We start from the raw sequence: 19,005 nt of genomic DNA on the forward strand, positions 1-19,005 counted from the left end.
ATAGTTTCAAGGTGGAAATATGCCAAAAATGCAAATGAATGTACAATATCACGTGAAGTATGTCATCTGATCTCATTTTAACTTGTCTTGTTTTGTCTCTTCGTCTTACCTTACTTTACCTTACCTTACCTTACCTTGTCTTGTCTTTTCTTGCTTTTCCCTACCTTTCCTTACCTTTTCTTGTCTTACCTTACCTTTCCTTACCTTTTCTTGTCTTACCTGACCTAATTTCCTTTCCTTACCTTTTCTTGTCTTACCTTATCTAAATTCCTTTCCTTACCTTTTCTTGTATTACCTTACCTTTTCTTATCTTACCTGACCTAATTTCCTTTCCTTACCTTTTCTTGTCTTACCTTACCTTTTCTTGTCTTTCCTTATCTAATTTCCTTTCCTTACCTTTTCTTGTCTTACCTTACCTTTTCTTGTCTTTCCTTATCTAATTTCCTTTCCTTACCTTTTCTTGTCTTACCTTACCTTTTCTTGTCTTTCCTTATCTAATTTCCTTTCCTTACCTTTTCTTGTCTTACCTTACCTTTTCTTGTCTTTCCTTATCTAATTTCCTTTCCTTACCTTTTCTTGTCTTACCTTATCTAATTTCCTTTCCTTACCTTTTCTTGTCTTACCTTATCTAATTTCCTTACCTTACCTTCTCTTGTCTTACCTTACCTTTCCTTACCTTTTCTTGTCTTACCTTACCTAATTTCCTTACCTTACCTTTTCTTGTCTTACCTTACCTTTCCTTACCTTTTATTGTCTTACCTTTCCTTACCTTTTATTGTCTTAACTTACCTACTTTCCTTACCTTACCTTTTCTTGTCTTACCTTACCTTTCCTTACCTTTTCTTGTCTTACCTTACCTTTCCTTACCTTACCTTTTCTTGTCTTACCTAACCTTTCCTTACCTTTTCTTGTCTTACCTTAACCTTTCCTTACCTTTTCTTGTCTTGTCTGGTCTTACCTAATATTCTGTTATCTGATCTTTTTTTTTTCTTTTCTGATAATTATCATCTCTTCTTATTCCTTCTTCTCTTAGCGTTTCTCGTTCCGTTTTTATCTCGTCTTATATGATTATATGTGTGTGTGTGTGTGTGTGTGTGTGTGTGTGTGTGTGTGTGTGTTGTGCATGAGACTCTGTGTGTGCGTGTGTATGTGTGTGTGTGTGTGTGTGTGTGTGTGTGTGTGTGTGTGTGTGTGTGTGTGTGTGTGTGTGTGCGTTGTGTGTATGTATGTTTGTATGTGTATGCATGTCTGTGTGGGAGTGCATGTGTGCGCGTGCACGTGTGTGTGTGTGTGTGTGTGTGTGTGTGCGTGCGTGCGTGCACGTGTGTGTGCGTGCACGTGTGTGTGTGTGTGTGTGTGTGTATGTGTGTATGTGTGTTTGAATGTGTGTGTACGCATGTGTGTGTGTGTGTGTGTGTGTGTGTGTGCGCGCGCGCGCGCACGTATGTGTGTGTGTGTGTGTGCACGTGTGTGTGTGTGTGTGTGTGTGTGTGTGTGTTGTGCATGAGACTCTGTGTGTGCGTGTGTGTGTGTGTGTGTGTGTGTGTGTGTGTTTGAATGTGTGTGTACGCATGTGTGTGTACGCATGTGTGTGTGTGTGTGTGTGTTTGTGTGTTTGAATGTGTGTGTACGCATGTGTGTGTGTGTGTGTGTGTGTGTGTGTGTGCATGACTTCATCAGCGCCCTGTGAGGTGGAGGCGGGGCAGCTGGAAGACAAGCCGTTCCAGGCCAAGTGCAAAAAGGGCAGCATCGCCTCCATGTCGGTGGTGGGGCACCACGGACCCCTCTGTCGAGGATTGACCCCGGACCTTTTTGTCCAGGTGGGGTTTGGTGTGGGTGTGCGGTGTGAGCGTGCGTGTGTACCTGTGTGCCTGCAACCTGTCTCTGTGTGCGTGTGTGCGTGCGTGCGTGTGTGTGTGTGTGTGTGTGTGTGTGTGTGTGTGTGTGTGTGTGTGTGTGTGTGTGTGTGTGTGTGTGTGTGTTGCTGTCTGTCTGTCTGGATGTATGAATGACTATCTTGCTGTCTTACAATCTAAATCTCTGTCTGTCTGTCTGTCTGTCTGTATGTATGTATGTGTGTGTGTGTGTATGTACGTCTTACTTGTGTGTCATGCTGTCTGTATGTCTGTCTGTGTGTCTGTCTGTATGACTATCTTACTGTCTGTCTGTACGTATGTCCTTCTGTCTGTATGACTGTCTGTCTGTATGTATGTATGTCTGGATGCCCGTCTGTATCTATGTATGAATGTATGTATGTTTGTATGTGTATATGTACGACTGAGTTACTGTTTTGATGTTTTAATGTCTGTCTGTCTGTCTGTATGTGTGTATATATGTAAAATAAATGTATAAAAAAAAAGTAAAGAAAAAAAGTACCCTTCCCCTTACTTAAAGTGCACACCTTAATAATCAATTAAAAGTACAGTTGTACCCTAAGTCATGCTGAAACCATTCCCCACTGGTGCAGATGAACTCGTGCTTCTGGAAGAAACGCTGCGTGCTGAATTACTCCACCAAACGCCCCAACTACATGCTGAAATTGTACAACGGAACGATGGCGGAATGCGTTACCAAGCAACCAGAGAAATTCGTCATCAGCTATGAGTGTACAACCAAGAAAGGTATGAATAGATAAGTGGATAGAATAGATGTAAATCAAAAATTAGATCGTTAACTAACTAACTGACTTAAATTTATCTGTTCACCTCTCTCTCTCTCTCTCTGTATATATATATATATATATATATATATGTGTGTGTGTGTGTGTGTGTGTGTGTGTGTGATGGACTCGGGGTAAGGGTAGGGTTGGAGTGGAGTGGAGATAGGGATAAGTAGGACAGGGGATAAGGGTATGGTTGGAGTGGAATGAGGAATAGTAGAAGATAGCAGGTTCTCGTGCAGGCAGGAGCATATGAAAGCGGACGCCCTTTCAATTGTTTATTCACTACAGTTATTACAGGAAAACAGTGCCTGCAAGACACAAACAAATAAAAGCCATAAATACAATGTCAACGTTGCATGTACGTATAACAATGAGCATACATGAGGCAAAGACCAAGACTGGTAGAGTACCCGCATCAACAAAGTATAAAGGAGGGAACCAAAACCAAACCGAAACACAAAAACCATATTCTACAATACATGAACACTGGAAGCACCATAAGTGGGAAGTCGGCCATTCATGGATGTGGGTAGCATGGAGCATACACAGTGCTGTGCCTACCTCTGGGTTTGGTATTTGCCCCAAACAAGTATATGCAACTCCCTTAGTCAAGTACCATTAATACTAACATACCTTATAGTAAATCATGGCCTGGCTTCGCTGACGAAGATCTAGGAAGGGCGTTGTCCACGTCTGATGCAGGCACGCTCATGGCTGACAAGGCCAATGCGGGAAAAGCAGAGTCGGCCGCAGCGGTTGCAAGGGAAAGTCTGGTCTGGGTTCGCGGCTGCAGCGTCGTGGTTCTTCCTCCTTCTGCGTTTGTCCTCAAGGCTGGCCCTGCGGTTGTTTTCGAAGGAGGAGACAGCTTGGTGGATGGTGCGTCGCCAGGTCTCTCGATCAGCGGCTACTGCGGACCACTGGCGATGGTCAATGTGACAGGCACCGAGAGCTTTCTTCAAGGAGTCTTTGTATCTCTTCTTGGGTGCTCCTCTGTCACGGTGGCCAGTGGACAGTTCGCCATACAGCGCGATCTTGGGCAGGCGGTGGTCCTCCATCCTGGACACGTGCCCTGCCCAACGTAGCTGGGTCTTTAGCAGCACTGCCTCGATGCTGATAGTCTTTGCCTGCTCCAGGACCTCGACATTTGTGATGTAGTCACTCCAGTGGATGCTGAGGATGGTGCGAAGGCAGCGCTGGTGGAAGCGATCAAGCAGTCGTATGTGGTGCCGGTAGGTGACCCAGGTTTCGGAGCCATACAACAGGGTGGGCAGTACAGCTCTGTACACGCTGATCTTTGTGTCTTTCTTCAGGTGTTTGTTGTTCCACACTCTCTTGTACAGCCTGCCGAATGCGCTGTTTGCCTTTGCAAGTCTGTTGTCGATCTCCTTGTCGATCTTGGCGTCAGACGAGATGGTGCAGCCTAGGTAGCTGAACTGGTGGACCGACTTCAGCTCTGTCTCACCGATGTTGATGTGAGGAGCGTGGAATTCTTCCTGTGGGGCAGGCTGGTGGAGAACTTCCGTCTTTTTCAGACTGACTTCTAGGCCGAAGAGCTGCGCAGCCTCTGCGAAGCAGGACGTTATACGCTGCAGGGCCGCTTCTGTATGGGCGACGAGGGCAGCATCGTCGGCAAACAGAAGCTCTCTGATGAGTTGCTCCAGTGTCTTGGTGTGGGCCTGTAGCCGCCTCAGGTTGAATAGGCTGCCATCAGTGCGGTATCTGATGAAGATACCGTCGTCGTCGCCAAGATCTTCAGTGGCCTGTTGGAGCATCATGCTGAAGAAGATCGTGAAGAGGGTCGGCGCGAGGACACAACCTTGTTTCACTCCATTTCCAATTGGGAAGGGCTCCGAAAGGTCGTTGCTGTGTCTGACCTGTCCACGCTGTTCCTCATGTAGTTGGATGACCATGCTGAGGAATTTTGGGGGGCATCCTAGACGTTTCATGATCTCCCACAGACCTTTTCTGCTCACGGTGTCGAAAGCTTTCGTGAGATCGATGAATGTCGCATACAGTCCTTTGTTCTGTTCCCGACATTTTTCTTGTAGCTGTCTGAGAACGAAGACCATGTCAGTGGTGCCTCTGCTGGCTCTAAAGCCACACTGACTCTCTGGGAGATGTTCTTCGGCGATAGTAGGCACCAGCCGATTTAGGAGGACTCTGGCGAGGATCTTGCCTGCGATGGAGAGCAGAGTTATCCCCCTGTAGTTGGAGCAGTCCGACTTTTCTCCCTTGTTTTTATACAGGGTGATGATGACTGCGTCACGGAGGTCCTGTGGTAGTTTGCCTTGCTCCCAGCAGCAGACAAAGAGGTTGTGGAGTTTGGAGTGTAGTGCTGGGCCTCCATTCTTCCACGCCTCCGGCGGAATTCCGTCAACCCCTGCTGCCTTGCCACATTTCAGCTGTTCAATGGCCTTGACAGTCTCTTCTAGGGTTGGTAGCTCGTCCAGTTGTAATTTCACTGGCTGTTGTGGGATGCGGAGAATTGCCGAGTCTTGAACCGTGCGGTTGGCGCTGAAGAGGGCCTGGAAATGTTCCGACCACCTGTTCAGGATCGACGTCTTGTCTGTGAAGAGCGCCTGGCCGTCTGCGCTGCGCAAAGGACTCTGGACCTGGTATGAGGGACCGTACACCGCCTTCAAGGCTTCGTATAAGCCCCGGTAGTCACCAGTGTCTGCACAAAGCTGAGCCCTCTCTGCCAGGTTGGTCCACCACCCATTTTGAATCTCACGAAGCTTGCGCTGGAGGTTGCTGCATATGAGCCGGAAGGTTGCTTTCTTCACCGGACAAGACGGTTGTGCAAGGTGAGCCTGGTGGGCTGATCTCTTCTTCGCCAGCAATTCTTGGATCTCCTGGTTGTTTTCGTCAAACCAGTCCTTGTTCTTTTTCGACGAGAACCCTTGGACTTCTTCAGAGGACTGCAGGATGGCTGATTTCAGCTGTGCCCATAGTGCTTCTGGAGAGGGGTCTGTGGGGCAACTGGGGTCTTCAAGTTTGTCCTGAAGCTTCGCCTGGAATTCAGCTTTCACTTCAGCTGACTGAAAGTTGCCGACCTGGAATTTCTTCCTAGGAGCTCCTCCTTTCTTTGGTTTGGGCTTGAAGTGGAGCCTGAGCTTGCTGCGGACGAGGCGGTGGTCAGTATGACACTCCGCGCTGGGCATCACTCGGGTGTGTAGGACGTCTCGTACGTCTCTCTGGCGCATCAGGATGTAATCAATGAGGTGCCAATGTTTGGACCGAGGATGCATCCACGTTGTCTTCAGGCTGTCCTTCTGCTGGAAAATGGTGTTGGTGATGGTAAACTGCTGCTCTGCACAGAACTCGAGAAGAAGGCGCCCATTGTCGTTGCAATTACCAACGCCATGCTTGCCAAGGACTCCTTTCCAGGCTTCTGAATCTTGGCCAACTCTGGCATTGAAGTCGCCAAGGATGATGACCTTGTCGTCAGCAGGGGTGTTCTGAACGAGGTTGCGCAGATCAGTGTAAAACTTGACCTTTTCTGTGGGGTCCGCTTGGAGGGTTGGAGCGTACACGCTGAACAGAGTGGCATGCTGTTTGTTCCGTAGTGGGAGGCGCATGGACATAATTCGGTCTGAGTGTCCTGTTGGCAGGTTTTCAAGCTTGGAGGCAATGGTGCTCCTGACCATAAAGCCTACGCCATAAAGGCGTCTCTCGGTCTCTGGCTTGCCTGACCAGTAGAGGGTGTACCCAGCGCCGTGTTCCTGGAGGCTGCCTTTCCCTGCAAAGCGGACTTCGCTGACGGCAGCAATGTCAATGTTCAGTCTCTGAAGTTCGTGTGCGACTAGAGCGGAACGCCTTTCTGGGTGGTTGCTGTCTGCAGAGTCACGCATGGTTCGGATGTTCCAGCATGCTACCTTTAGTCCTTTTGCACCTAATTGTGAGGCAGGTGCCGGCCTTTTCTTCTCTATTGTTGTTCGACCGCGTTTGGAGATGCCCGTTGACCGCGGCTAGCCAACTGGGGGGTATGGAGATGAGCATTTGTTTGGACCACCTTTTCTAGGCCCCTCTCCGTGTGGAGCAAGCAGTGCTGTCCCTAGAAAAGGCTGCTTGGTCGTTCAGGGTGCTGCCGAGTGATGCTGTCACCTCCGGGTCAACAATCAGGCGACCAATATCCTGAACCGCCTGCATGCAGGATTGGAACTGCGGCTTCCAGTGACATCTTCCACCTGCCGTTTTCGCCCCTTTCCCATCGCTACAGGGCTTGGAATAGTTGGTGGCGCGGACGTGGACGTGTCCTTCAAGCCTGCGCAATGGAATTTTTAGGTGGAGTGCAGTGTGCGCAGTACTGGCCCCACCCTTTACACCCGTGGTTCATCTGCCATAGCCTAGCAAGCTGGGACGGTGACAGTGAGGTCCTCAGGTCGTAGGTTTTATATCAGACTGTCCTTGTCCTAGCCTCTGGCTCAAAAACCTTCCTCGGAGGCACGGGGGCGCGGCTACTGAAAGTCGGGACATGGCCATGGACCCAGGGTCAATGCATGTCGAGACTGTCCTGCATTCCTTAGCACTTCATGGGTTTTACTTCAGACTTTTCCTTGTCTTAGATGGACTGCCTTCCCGGGCTGTCGAGCTCCATCTGCCCGCATGTGACAGGTAGCACAGGGTTACATGGTACCTGTGGCAGGTAGAGACCTGACCTGACAATACTTATAGTAAATAATAACAACATAATTATCAAAATAAACAAACTCATCCTACCAACTCCAAATGGGAAATCAAATCTCAAACTTAGTACATAAAATATTTAACATATAACTTATAAAATATAATCACTATCAAGTACACATACACAGTAAACTCATAAAAGCAACATGTCTGTTATTCTTCACCTGGTCCCCAAGACCATGCAACTAAAGGGCTAGGGTTATGATTAATTAGTAAAGTACCCAAACAACCTAATCCATGGAAAACTATTTCAGCTGTATTAAATTTAAAGCGACTCGAATGAATCAATCATCATGTGGCACTATACCAGAGTATGCTGTATAGGAGAAAGCATGATAACTGAGCTGGAAAGACTATTACTTGGTCTGGACTAAGCCACAGCATAAAAAATAATGCATACATGTGAAAACCAAACACTGACAGCCAAAGACTTTCCTAATACATTTAAACAGTGCAGTTACAGTGGTTGTGGCTAAGCTGATTGACTAGAGGTACACTGACAGTATAGATTAGGAAAAGCTCATACTGTGTCAAAGTGACTCAAATGAATCAGTTTATCATGTAGCACCATACGGGAATAAGCCGTATAGGAGAGAGCATGATAACTAACTTACAATTAACAGACTGATACATATCAGGTGGTTTTAACCAATAACTGATATTAATCAAAGACTATCTTGTAATCACCTCAACAGAATACTTCACACATCTTAGAGTACTGAGCACACTGTAGCAGTACAACCGAGATCAGCATGTAAGATAATACCTGAATAGTAAACAAGATGGAGAATCAGTGGCTTAGATATAATACTGGCAACCTGATAGACCAGAGAGTAAGTGAAGCACCATCATGGCTTAACCATTAAGTGGTGAATGAACTTACACAAGTTATCCGTTGCATCAAAGCCAAATATGAGCATAGCTAAGCTTGCGCTCAACATTTAAATCGTCTCCGCTGAAGCGGGGATAATTAACCTAACCTTCAGTGACAGCAGATGAGAGAGAATGAGTCATCCCCTAGAACATTCTGGAACAGACTATCTTGTGTCCCGAGACGTCATTGACTGACGTAAAAAGAATCAAATGGAATACTGCTACGAACATATGACGACATGGCGATTTTCTAGATCAATCATAGCCGAGCTGTGCCTAACATGTCAAAGCCATAACTAAACAAAGAATTAACTGAACAAAGCAACAACTGAACATACTTATATGAACACAAGTACTGTGTCGAAGAATACCTTTCACAAGTCAACACATTCTACACAATAGTACTTACAGCAATACGTAGCGAGAACAACACTGACCACTACACGGCAAGAGACAAAGAGAGCAGGTGCTGGCCGCGGCTGGCTCGGGTGTTGAAGTGACCACTCATCGATTATTGGAGTTTAACGACCTATTGGCGTCTACACCCTTAAGGTCAAGTTTGTTCGGTTGGAGTTGTTTATGACCACTCATCACCCACTCGGCCAATTTATACAAATTAGGCGAACTACAAAGACAATCACGTGGGCTGCAAACCAGATCGTCACTAATCTGAAGAAATCTGATGAGAACTGTGCTTGTTACAAGGTGTTCAGTGACAGATTTCTAGATGATTACTGAACCGATTTGCATCGGATAAGTTGCAAAAGAAAGAGCTCAACGCCTACTTTATAATGAGTGTAAAATGAAGTGTTGATTATTTAAGATGAATTTATAATCTTAATTTAAGTCACCTGAACAGGGTCAGTTTTAACGAGCTCGTCGCTGAAAATTACAAACTGCGTTAAATCAGTTTCACGTAGGTGAACATAAATGGAATAGATTTAAAGATGGAATTAAGACGATTCTGCCAGTATATAATACTAGTAGTTTACTGATCTGACAAGAGAGTTATTAATTAATTACAGTGGAACAGAAACACAAGTTTCTTCTCAGCCAATGACGTACCGCGATGCGACATTGGGCGAGCTGTGACCAGGTGTCTGGCGAGGACAAAATGATGTAAGCAGAGTGACGTCACACATTCTGTGCGCGGGTTAGGAGGGAAAACTGTCGTCTGCTAATACAGCTTGTGCGTGAATAGTGTTGGAGCAAGCATAGCACGCTTGGTCACACACACACACACACACACACACACACACACACATATATATATATATATATATATACATGTATATATATATATATATATATATATCATGTACCACCAGAAAGGATATGAATAGATAAATGAATTGAATAGATGCACACCAGAATAGATCACTAAGTAAGTAAGTAAGTAACTTATATATATATATATATATATATATATATATATATATATATATATTTCTATCTATCCATCTATCTACACACACACACATACACACACACACATATATATATATATATATATACACATACATACATATATATATATGTGTGTGTGTGTGTGTGTGTGTGTGTGTGTGTGTTCTGTATCATGACTATTCAAATCAGCTATGGGTGTACCACCAGGAAATATGAAAAGATAAAATTTATGAATAGAATAGATGTACAGCAAATTAGATCACTAAGTAACTAACCCTAACTTATATATATATATATATATATATATATATATGTGTGTGTGTGTGTGTGTGTGTGTGTGTGCGTGCGCGTGTGTGTGTGTATGTGTGTGTGTTGCGCATGAGAATGTGTCGTGTGTGTATGTGTCTGTGTGTGTGTATGTTGTGCATGAGAATGTGCCGTGTGTGTGTATGTGTGTTTGTGTGTGTGTGTGTGTGTGTGTGTTGTGTGTGTGTTTGTGTGTGTGTGTGTGTGTGTGTGTGCACGCGCGCGCGTGTGTGTGTGTAAGCTGTGAACCGCCACATACTGTATGTCCCTACACAGTGAAGGAACTGCACACGGTACAGCAAGAGCACCAACACCAACAAGGCAACAACGGGACAAAGGCCAGAGAGGCGGTCAAGGGGGTCAAGCAAGGCGTAGTGGTCAGTCACTCTGACCACCCCTGGCTCTACCGCGGTCACCGGAGTCACCATGGCCCTGACCAGCACCGCTACAACCGCGGAGGCATGCATCAGAACCTCACACTGCTGAAGCCGAACAAGAAGATGAAGGCTTTCTTCTATACGGTAAAGAGGGGCGTGGGGGGGTAGTTTTAAAGAGGGGTTCGGGGGAGCAGGAGGTTAGGGTGGTGGGGGGGGGGTTGGAATGTTGGGGTGTGGTATTTGTATTTGTATGTCTTTTTTTTGTCTTTTTTTTTCTTTTTTTTTTAATCACAACAGATTTCTCTGTGTGAAATTCGGGCTGCTCTCTCTCCCAGGGAGAGCGCGTCGCTACACTACATACAGCGCCACCTTTTTTTTTCTTTCTTTTTTTTATAATTTTCCTGCGTGCAGTTTTATTTGTTTTTTCCTATCGAAGTGGGTTTTTCTACAGAATTTTGCCAGGAACAACCCTTTTTTTGTTTCCGTGGGTTCTTTTACGTGCGCTAAGTGCATGCTAGCACACGGGACTTCGGTTTATCGTCCCATCCGAATGACTAGCGTCCAGACCACCACTCAAGGTCTAGTGGAGGGGGAGAAAATATCGGCGGTTGAGCCTTGATTCGAACCAGCGCGCTCAGATTCTCTCGCTTCCTAGGCGGACGCGTTACCTCTAGGCCATCACTCCACTGTTGTAGCTAGTGTTGGGCGGAGTGGTGGGGCATTGTAGTGTGCATTGGCTTAAAGTCTTAACTCCCGAGAGCAAGGTTTCGGTTGCGCATGCGCACTAGAGCCTATCCATAAAAGGGAAAGGGGCGGAGTTTATCTGTAAAAAGCGCGAGCACGTGTCCGGTAGAAATGTAAACATGTGGGAGGTGAAAGCAAAACAAAGACCGACTCACTGTTAGCGGAGAAAGATATCCGTGTACTCCTGCCACACAATGTGGTCGTTTACGGTTGCCAACGTCGAGGGGCTGTCTGCATGCTTTCCAATTCTCACCGGACAGTACCACGTGCTGGTGCTATTTTTATCTGACAGACACGTCTAGCGCAAACACAAACGGCTCTAGCTCCGCCCCTTTTCTCTGCATTCAAATTTTGTATTACGTGTAGCTGACACATTTTGTACTTTCCAAAGTCAATTCAGGTCTAGATTGGAAGCTGCTAGGCAAATCTCGCTCTCTGCCATAAATGAAGCCAAACCGTAGCTTTATTAGGCTTTTATTTTGAATAAACCTTCACCGACGTCACAGTGTCAGACTCTGGTGAGAAACTGGCTTGATTCAAATCGCCCGCCATTTATAGTCCGGTTCAGGCTTTAATAGACCGCTGGAGAGTTCCGTGCTGACATGACTTATAGAGGCACGTCACATGATCTGTGCTCTCGAAGTTGATTGGCTCTCCGGAATTTCGAGCTACAGGACGATCGAGAGAGGCTTCTTCCTCTTCTTCTTCTGCGTTCACTCGTATGCACACGAGTGGGCTTTTACGTGTATGACCGTCTTTTACCCCGCCATGTAGGCAGCCATACTCCGTTTATCGAGAGAGGCAGAACTTGTGAAACATTGAATTCTTCAATTTTTTTATTTTATTGTGCATATATTGTACAGTGTTTGGTTGTATCAATGGAGGTTCTCAACTGAAGAAATAGGGAGACAGCGCATGTTTGCTGATATTGTCCATGTCGATCGCCTTTGGCATCACTTGCGATTTCGAGTAAAAAGTTAGATGTGCATGCGCAAGATCCAAAATGGCCGCGAAACTCTCTAGCGGTATATTTAAGAAAGGGAGAGAGAGGGAGGAAGTTGCGTATGAGAGAAAGAGATAATGGGGAGAAAGAGAGAGATTTGGACAAGGGAGAGAGAGAAAGAGATAGACAGACAGACAGATAGACAGACAGATTGTGGGAGACAGAGTGGCTGACAAGAGATATGGACATGTATGGGACGTGAGAAAGAGAGAGAGAGAGAGAGAGAGAGAGAGAGAGAGAGAGAAACTTTGTCTGGTTCGTCATTCCAGGACGTAGCTCCGTTGTACTGCCGTTACGCGCCAGGGGCCCAGTACATCCGTTTTTGGCGCTGGTTTTTCTTGTCCGAGTTTTCCTTTTATAGGCGATTTGCCGACCAAGGCTTAAGAGCATCCCCTACCCTGGTTTGTTTCTCCGAGGTTTTCCTTCCCCGGGGCTAGAGGTTTTTATACGCCTCTTACTCGCATGATGAACCCGTCATAGGACTCATGGGGAATTTGATATGGTGTAACAGTGCCACCTGTTACCCCGCCCCGTCCTGGGTAGAAACATCGCCATTTGGTCCGGGACTGCTTATTCGACCAGGCAAGCCTGACATATCGCAGCTAACCCCCATATCTGAGGGCCGTTCCCCTATCCGCCACCTGGGGACCCGCCGGGTTGAGGATAGCCGCCCCGCCCGGTCTGAGAAAAACTGAGAGAGATAGACTATAGAGTGGAAACACAGTTGGAGACAGAGGAGCCCGATCAAATCTTCTTCTTCTGCGTTCACTCGTATGCACACGAGTGGGCTTTTACGTGTATGACCGTTTTTACCCCGCCATGTAGGCAGCCATACTCCGTTTTCGGGGGTGTGCATGCTGGGTATGTTCTTGTTTCCGTAACCCACCGAACGCTGACATGGATTACAGGATCTTTAACGTGCGTATTTGATCTTCTGCTTGCATATACACACGAAGGGGGTTCAGGCACTAGCAGGTCTGCACATATGTTGACCTGGGAGATCGGAAAAATCTCCACCCTTTACCCACCAGGCGCCGCCACCGTGATTCGAACCCGGGACCCTCAGATTGACAGTCCAACGCTTTAACCACTCGGCTATTGCGCCCGTCGATCAAATCAATAACCCTCTACTTTGTCACCACATTGTGTCGTCAAAACCTTTCGGAAGGAGGAGGGAGGGAGGAGGGATGTTCTCTGTAACAGTAGAACCGAGTTTGAATCTGAGTCTGAGTCTGAGTTTGAGTTGAGTTGAGTCTGAGTTTCAGACACTACAATCCCGCCTGCTTGTCCTTCAACTGCGTGCAGATTCGAACCCTGAGTCTGATGTCCGGAGACAACCTGACAGTGAAGTGGAGAGCGGCGGAGGACAACAGCGACCACTGGGCCACCAAGGTGTTCGGAGCTGACCACGACTTGACCACAGGGAACACCTTCAGCATCTCAGGGCCATCAGAGGTCGTCTTTTCCTTGGACACCCCGGCACATACCAATGGCGGAGAGGGTTTCGTCATCTGCTTCAAGTGTAAGTGGAGGGAAGAAGGTGGAGTGTATTGTATAACTTTTTTTTTTTTTTTTTTGTCAAGACAGATTTCTCTGTGTGAATTTTGGGCTGCTTTCTCCTCAGGCAGAGCGCGTCGCTCCTCTGACAGCGCCACCCTTTATATATATATATATATATAGAGAGAGAGAGAGAGAGAGAGAGAGAGAGAGAGAGAGAGATTTATATCTATCTATCTATCTATTCTATTCTATCTATCCATATACATATATATCTTGTGTGTGTGTGTGTGTGTGTGTGTGTGTGTGTGGTGTGTGTTGAGGTGTGTGTCGAAGTGTGTGTTCAGGAATGTATTGAAGTGTGTGTTCAGGTGTGTTTTTGACTCACTTGTGTAAACAAAGTGAGTCTATGTTTTAACCCGGTGTTCGGTTGTCTGTGTGTGTGTGTGTGTGTGTGTGTGTGTGTGTGTCTGTGTGGCTGTGTGTCCGTGGTAAACTTTAACATTGACATTTTCTCTGCAACTACTTTGTCAGTTGACACCAAATTTGGCATAAAAATAGGAAAAATTCAGTTCTTTCCAGTCATCTTGTTTAAAACAATATTGCACTTCTGGGATGGGCACAAAAAAATAAAGAATGAAGCCTAATTATATGCAAACTGCATTTACTGTTATATTTATATTTTTTGTATTCTCTAAACTTGGCACTTTGATCTGATATTCTGACCCAACAGCTAGAGCAGTCACTATTATCATTTTTGGTTCAAACAGGAACTTCTTTTGCTAAGCATGGAAGTTTTATTTATTTTGCAAACGTTTTGGTGCAGATAGTAAAAAAGGGAAATTACTCTGTAATGCTAGTGGAGTTAATTTGTTTTAAACTGATCTTTCTCATTTTAAACATTACATTTTGAAACAAGAGATGCAAGGCCTTCAAGGCTCACTTGTGATGCACTTTTTTTTTTTAAATGCAAGCTTTTTATGTATTGAGTATAATTTCAAAATGTAATGTTTAAGATGAGAAAGTTTAAAGCAAACTAAGTTCCCCAGCAGAGTAATTTCCCTTGTTTTACTGCCTACACCAAAACGTTTGCAATAAATAAAACTTCCATGCTTAGCAAAAGAAGTTCCTGTTTGAACAAAAAATGATAATAATGACAGATCCTTTGTTGGGTCGAATATCAGATCAAAGTGCCAAGTTTAGAGAATACAAAAAAATATAAATATAACAGTAAATACTCAATACATAAAAAGCTTGGATTTTTTTAAAAGTGTATCTCACAAGTGAGTCTTGAAGGCCTTGCCTTTCTTGTTGAACTATGTGTTGAGGAATGTGTTGAAATGCGTGTTCAGGTGTTTGTTGATATGTGTGTGCTGAATCGTGTATTGCGGTGATGTGTCTGTTGGGGTGTGGTGTTTTTTGAGGTGTGTGTTTTATAAGGCGTGTATGGAAGCATTTGCTTAAGCGTGTGTCGAGGTATGTGTTGGGGCCGGTGTGTTTGTTTGTTTGTTGAGGTGCGGTTTGTCGAGGTAAGCTGACTGAGGCACGCGATGAGATAATTATCTGTGCGTTGAGGATACGTACTGAGGTAGGTGTCAAGGCATATGTTTGAGAGTTGAAACGTGAATTGAGGCCGCGTGTTGACGATGTGTGCGTTGCGTGATAAGATGCACTGTCTGACAGACTGACTGCCCTTGCAGGGAACAAGAGAATGACGAAGAAAGGCCGCAAGAAGATGCCAGACACTTGCAAAAAGCTGATCGTGCCACGTGAGTCTTCTTCCCGCTCCTGTCTCTGTCTCTGTCTCTGTCTCTTCCATTGATTAATTCGCCAGGAAAGAAAGAGGATATAATTTGTGAATTCGTGACAAATCTCTGTGTGTGTGTGTGTGTGTGTGTGTGTGTGTGTGTGTGTGTGTGCAGGGGGGAGGGGTGTGTGTGTGTGTTTGTGTGTGTGTGTCGTATTCTGTGTGTGGGTGGGTGAGTGGGTGGGTGTGTGGGTGTGTAGTGTTTGCGTATGTGCGAACGTGCCTGCGTGTGTGTGTGTGTGTGTGTGTGTGTGTGTGTGTGTGTGTGCGCGCACGCGCGCGCGCAGTCTAACCGCTGGGTGTTCTGTTTCTGCTCGCAGAGGGCTGCGGCGCTTGGAAGACGAAAGGCTAAGGACAGGGGAGGTAAAAAGCCAAAGGACCCGCCCCTCCAACTGGATTGGCTCCCTTTGGCTGTGCGGACGCCAGGTGTTACCCGGTTTTGAAGCGTGTATGCTGTGGTGACCAGCGACGGAAAACAGCATAAACTCTCACGTGCAATTATCATTTTTTGGTGACTTTCATTAAGTCTGCATCTGTACAACGTTAACGTCTCCACCGGCAAACGGGACTTTTTGTTGTTGTTGTTGTTGTTTTATTATCTTTAGTATAGAATTTGACAAAATGATTGTTTTTGGGTTGTTGTTGTTTGTTGTTTTTTTTGTTTTTTTTCTTCTTCTTCTTCTTCATAGTAAAGACAAAAATAAAGTAATAAAACAATAACAAAACATTCCAACTAACAACGAACCCTCACACCATCCACAACAACCAACACGACAACACCAACAACAATAAAATCAATAATAATGATAAGAATAATGATGATGATACTACAACTACTACTAATAATAATAATGATGAAAATAATAATATGCATGATAGTCAGTTGTCAGTGTTCGACTAATGACCATCAGAACAGCAGAGGAGGTAACTGCTGTCCCGACTATATGGTCTTAGAACTTGATCATAATGGAGAGAGTGTCTTGTCCAAGTTACATCCCCATTCTCTCGGCCAAGAGGGTTTTTAGTACAGTCAGCGGTGTGTGTGGTCACTAACCCCCGAAGTTATAATGATAATAGCAATAATGATGATGGTGATGATGATGATGATGATGATAATGATAATATTAATAATAGAGTTATATATCGCTCCAGCTCTCTCTGGAACTGTGAGTATAATGCCGTTCCATTTCGCTTTGAAACTGCAAGCATCATTTCATCTTTTTTTTTCTTTATATTTTTTTCTCTCTTTTTTTTTTCCTCCAGTGTCATTCTGCCCTCAGTCATGTTGGAATTTAAATGGCTGATATTGTGCAAACGTTTGTCATGACATGTTGAAGAGATTTGTTAAAAGAAGAAGAAGGAAGAAGAAGAAGAAGAACAACAACAACAACAACAACAATAATAATAATGATGATGATGATGATGATATGATAGTGACAATACCAATGATAATAATGATAAAAAATGAATGAATGAATGAATGAATAGATAAACAAATATACAGATAAATCTTAAAAATGAATTTTTTTTAATGAATAAATGAATAGATAAATAACGTACAATGTGAAATATGGTCCATAGTTCAACAAAAGATTCAAACAATGCGGGCAATAGCCAAAAGCATGCATCTTTTTTTTTTCTTTTTTTTTTTTCTTTTTTTAAAATTACGCGAACTCCAGGTACTTCTAGATTCTTCAAGTTGCCCGCGAAGTTAGTTGAACACTTGATTTCGGGATTTCCCGAAACAGAAAACGAAAACTAAGAAATGAATCGATGAATATAACTACAGTTTGCTACAGATACAGAAACGGGAGCTACAGCTTAAAATCACGACCCACTTTTTGTTTTATTTGTTTTCTCTCCCTCTCCCCCCCCCCTGCCCGCCCCCCCAGCCCCCACCCCCACCCCGACCCCCCCCGACCCCCCCCTCTCTCTCTCTCACACAGAGACACAGACACAGACTCAGACACACACACACACACACACACACACACACAGAGACACACACACACACACACACACACAGACACACACACACACACACACATACACACACACACACACACACACACACACACACACACACACGCACATTGTACTGCCGTTTTTGTTTAATTTGATTAATTTAAATGTCAATGATAAAAGGGATAGAATGTACTTGTTCTTGTTTCTGTTACTGTTCTCTCTGTCTTTCTGTGTATCTGTCTGTTTGTCTGTCTGTCTCTGTCTCTGTCTGCCTGTCTCTCTCCCCCCCTAAGCCCCCCCCCCCAACCCCCCTGTCACTTCTCTCTGTCTGTCTGTCTGTCTCTGTATCTCTCTGTCTCTTTGTCTCTCTGTCTCTGTCTGTCTCTCTGTCTCTGTCTGTCTCTCTGTCTCTCTGTCTCTGTCTCTCTGTCTCTGTCTCTCACTCTCTCTCTTCCTCCCTCCCTCCTTCCCTCCTCCCTCCCCTGTCACTTCTCTCTGCCTGCCTGTCTGTCTCTCTGTCTCTGTCTCTGTGTCTCTCTCTGTCTGTCTGTCTCTCTCTCTCTCTCTCTCTCTGATATTACATCTGAATGTATTACGTGACAATGGTCACTACTCAGCTATCGATACATCGATACTTTTCTGTAAAAGTTTTTTTTTTTTTTTTTTTTTTTTTTTTTTTTTTTTTGCTATTGTTATTGTCGATTTCAAGACAGAATAAACCAGGTGAAAACCATCACTTGCATTTCTGTGTGTGTGTGTGTGTGTGTGTGTGTGTGTGTGTGTGTGTGTGTGTGTGTGTGTTCGTTCGTTCTTTAGTTTAATGTATTTTCACTGTGAGTGATACTGGACGTGTGTGTGTGTGTGTGTTTGTGTCTGTCTGTCTGTCTCTCTGTCTGTCTGTCTGCGGTGTGTGTGTGTATGTGTGTGTGTGTGTGTGTGTGTGTGTGTGTGTGTGTGTGTGTGTGTGTGTGTATGTGTGTGTGTCTGTGTGTGTGCGTGTGTGTGTGTGCGTGAGAGAGAGAGAGAGAGAGAGTCTGTGTGTGTCTACATGTGTCTCTCGCGTATTTGTGTGTGTGTATGTGTGTGTGTGTGTGTGTGTGTGCGTGCGTACGAGCGTGCGTGTATGTGAATGCGTGTGTATGTCTCTCTGTCTCTCTGTCTGTCTGTGGCGTGTGTGCGTGTAGGTGAGAGAGAGAGTGGAGAGAACAAGAACAAGAACAATAACAAAACTTTAATCTCCAGGCCTCCGGCCCCTAGAAAGAGGTCAAAAGTACACAGTATGGTGATCACTCAACCACAACAAAATGTAAAATACGTACTAACTTAACCTGTAGAACAAAAGTGCTTCTCGTGCATTGTAAATTAAATCTAACTTTCATCATTGTTGTCACAGAATTCCTGTCGTATCTTCAGGGCATTAAATATATAAACGCATAGTTTACGAATACTGTAAACAGAACCATTCTTCATCAAGTGAACATACGATTGACCTTCAGAGTTCAGATGTTTTTGCCGCAGGTCATTGTAAAGGACACAATTGTTTATAAAATGGTTTTCATCTTCGATTACATTACAACGTTTACATGTGTAATTTGAATTACATTTGAATGTTCTTCTAAAAAATGATCCATTTATTGGGAGCAAACCAAGCCGTAATTTTACTAAACAGTCCCTAAAA

The 19,005-nt window shown here is 44.8% G+C and overlaps 1 protein-coding gene across 1 annotated transcript in view; it reads left to right on the top strand.

Annotated features, from left to right (window-relative positions):
• The window catches only part of LOC143275753 (uncharacterized), a 51,905-nt gene extending 34,601 nt beyond the window's left edge, over positions 1-17,304 (top strand). The window contains exons 10-15 of the mRNA XM_076580030.1: positions 1,681-1,820; positions 2,468-2,621; positions 10,211-10,455; positions 13,364-13,580; positions 15,256-15,324; positions 15,683-17,304. Of these exons, the coding sequence (XP_076436145.1) occupies positions 1,681-1,820; positions 2,468-2,621; positions 10,211-10,455; positions 13,364-13,580; positions 15,256-15,324; positions 15,683-15,714 (857 nt within the window). The 3' untranslated portion in view covers positions 15,715-17,304. The remainder of the gene's footprint in view (positions 1-1,680; positions 1,821-2,467; positions 2,622-10,210; positions 10,456-13,363; positions 13,581-15,255; positions 15,325-15,682) is intronic.
• Positions 17,305-19,005: the final 1,701 nt, after the last annotated feature.

Source organism: Babylonia areolata, chromosome 31 (assembly GCF_041734735.1).
Source record: "Babylonia areolata isolate BAREFJ2019XMU chromosome 31, ASM4173473v1, whole genome shotgun sequence".
In the NCBI taxonomy this organism is placed as follows: Eukaryota; Metazoa; Mollusca; class Gastropoda; order Neogastropoda; family Buccinidae; genus Babylonia; species Babylonia areolata.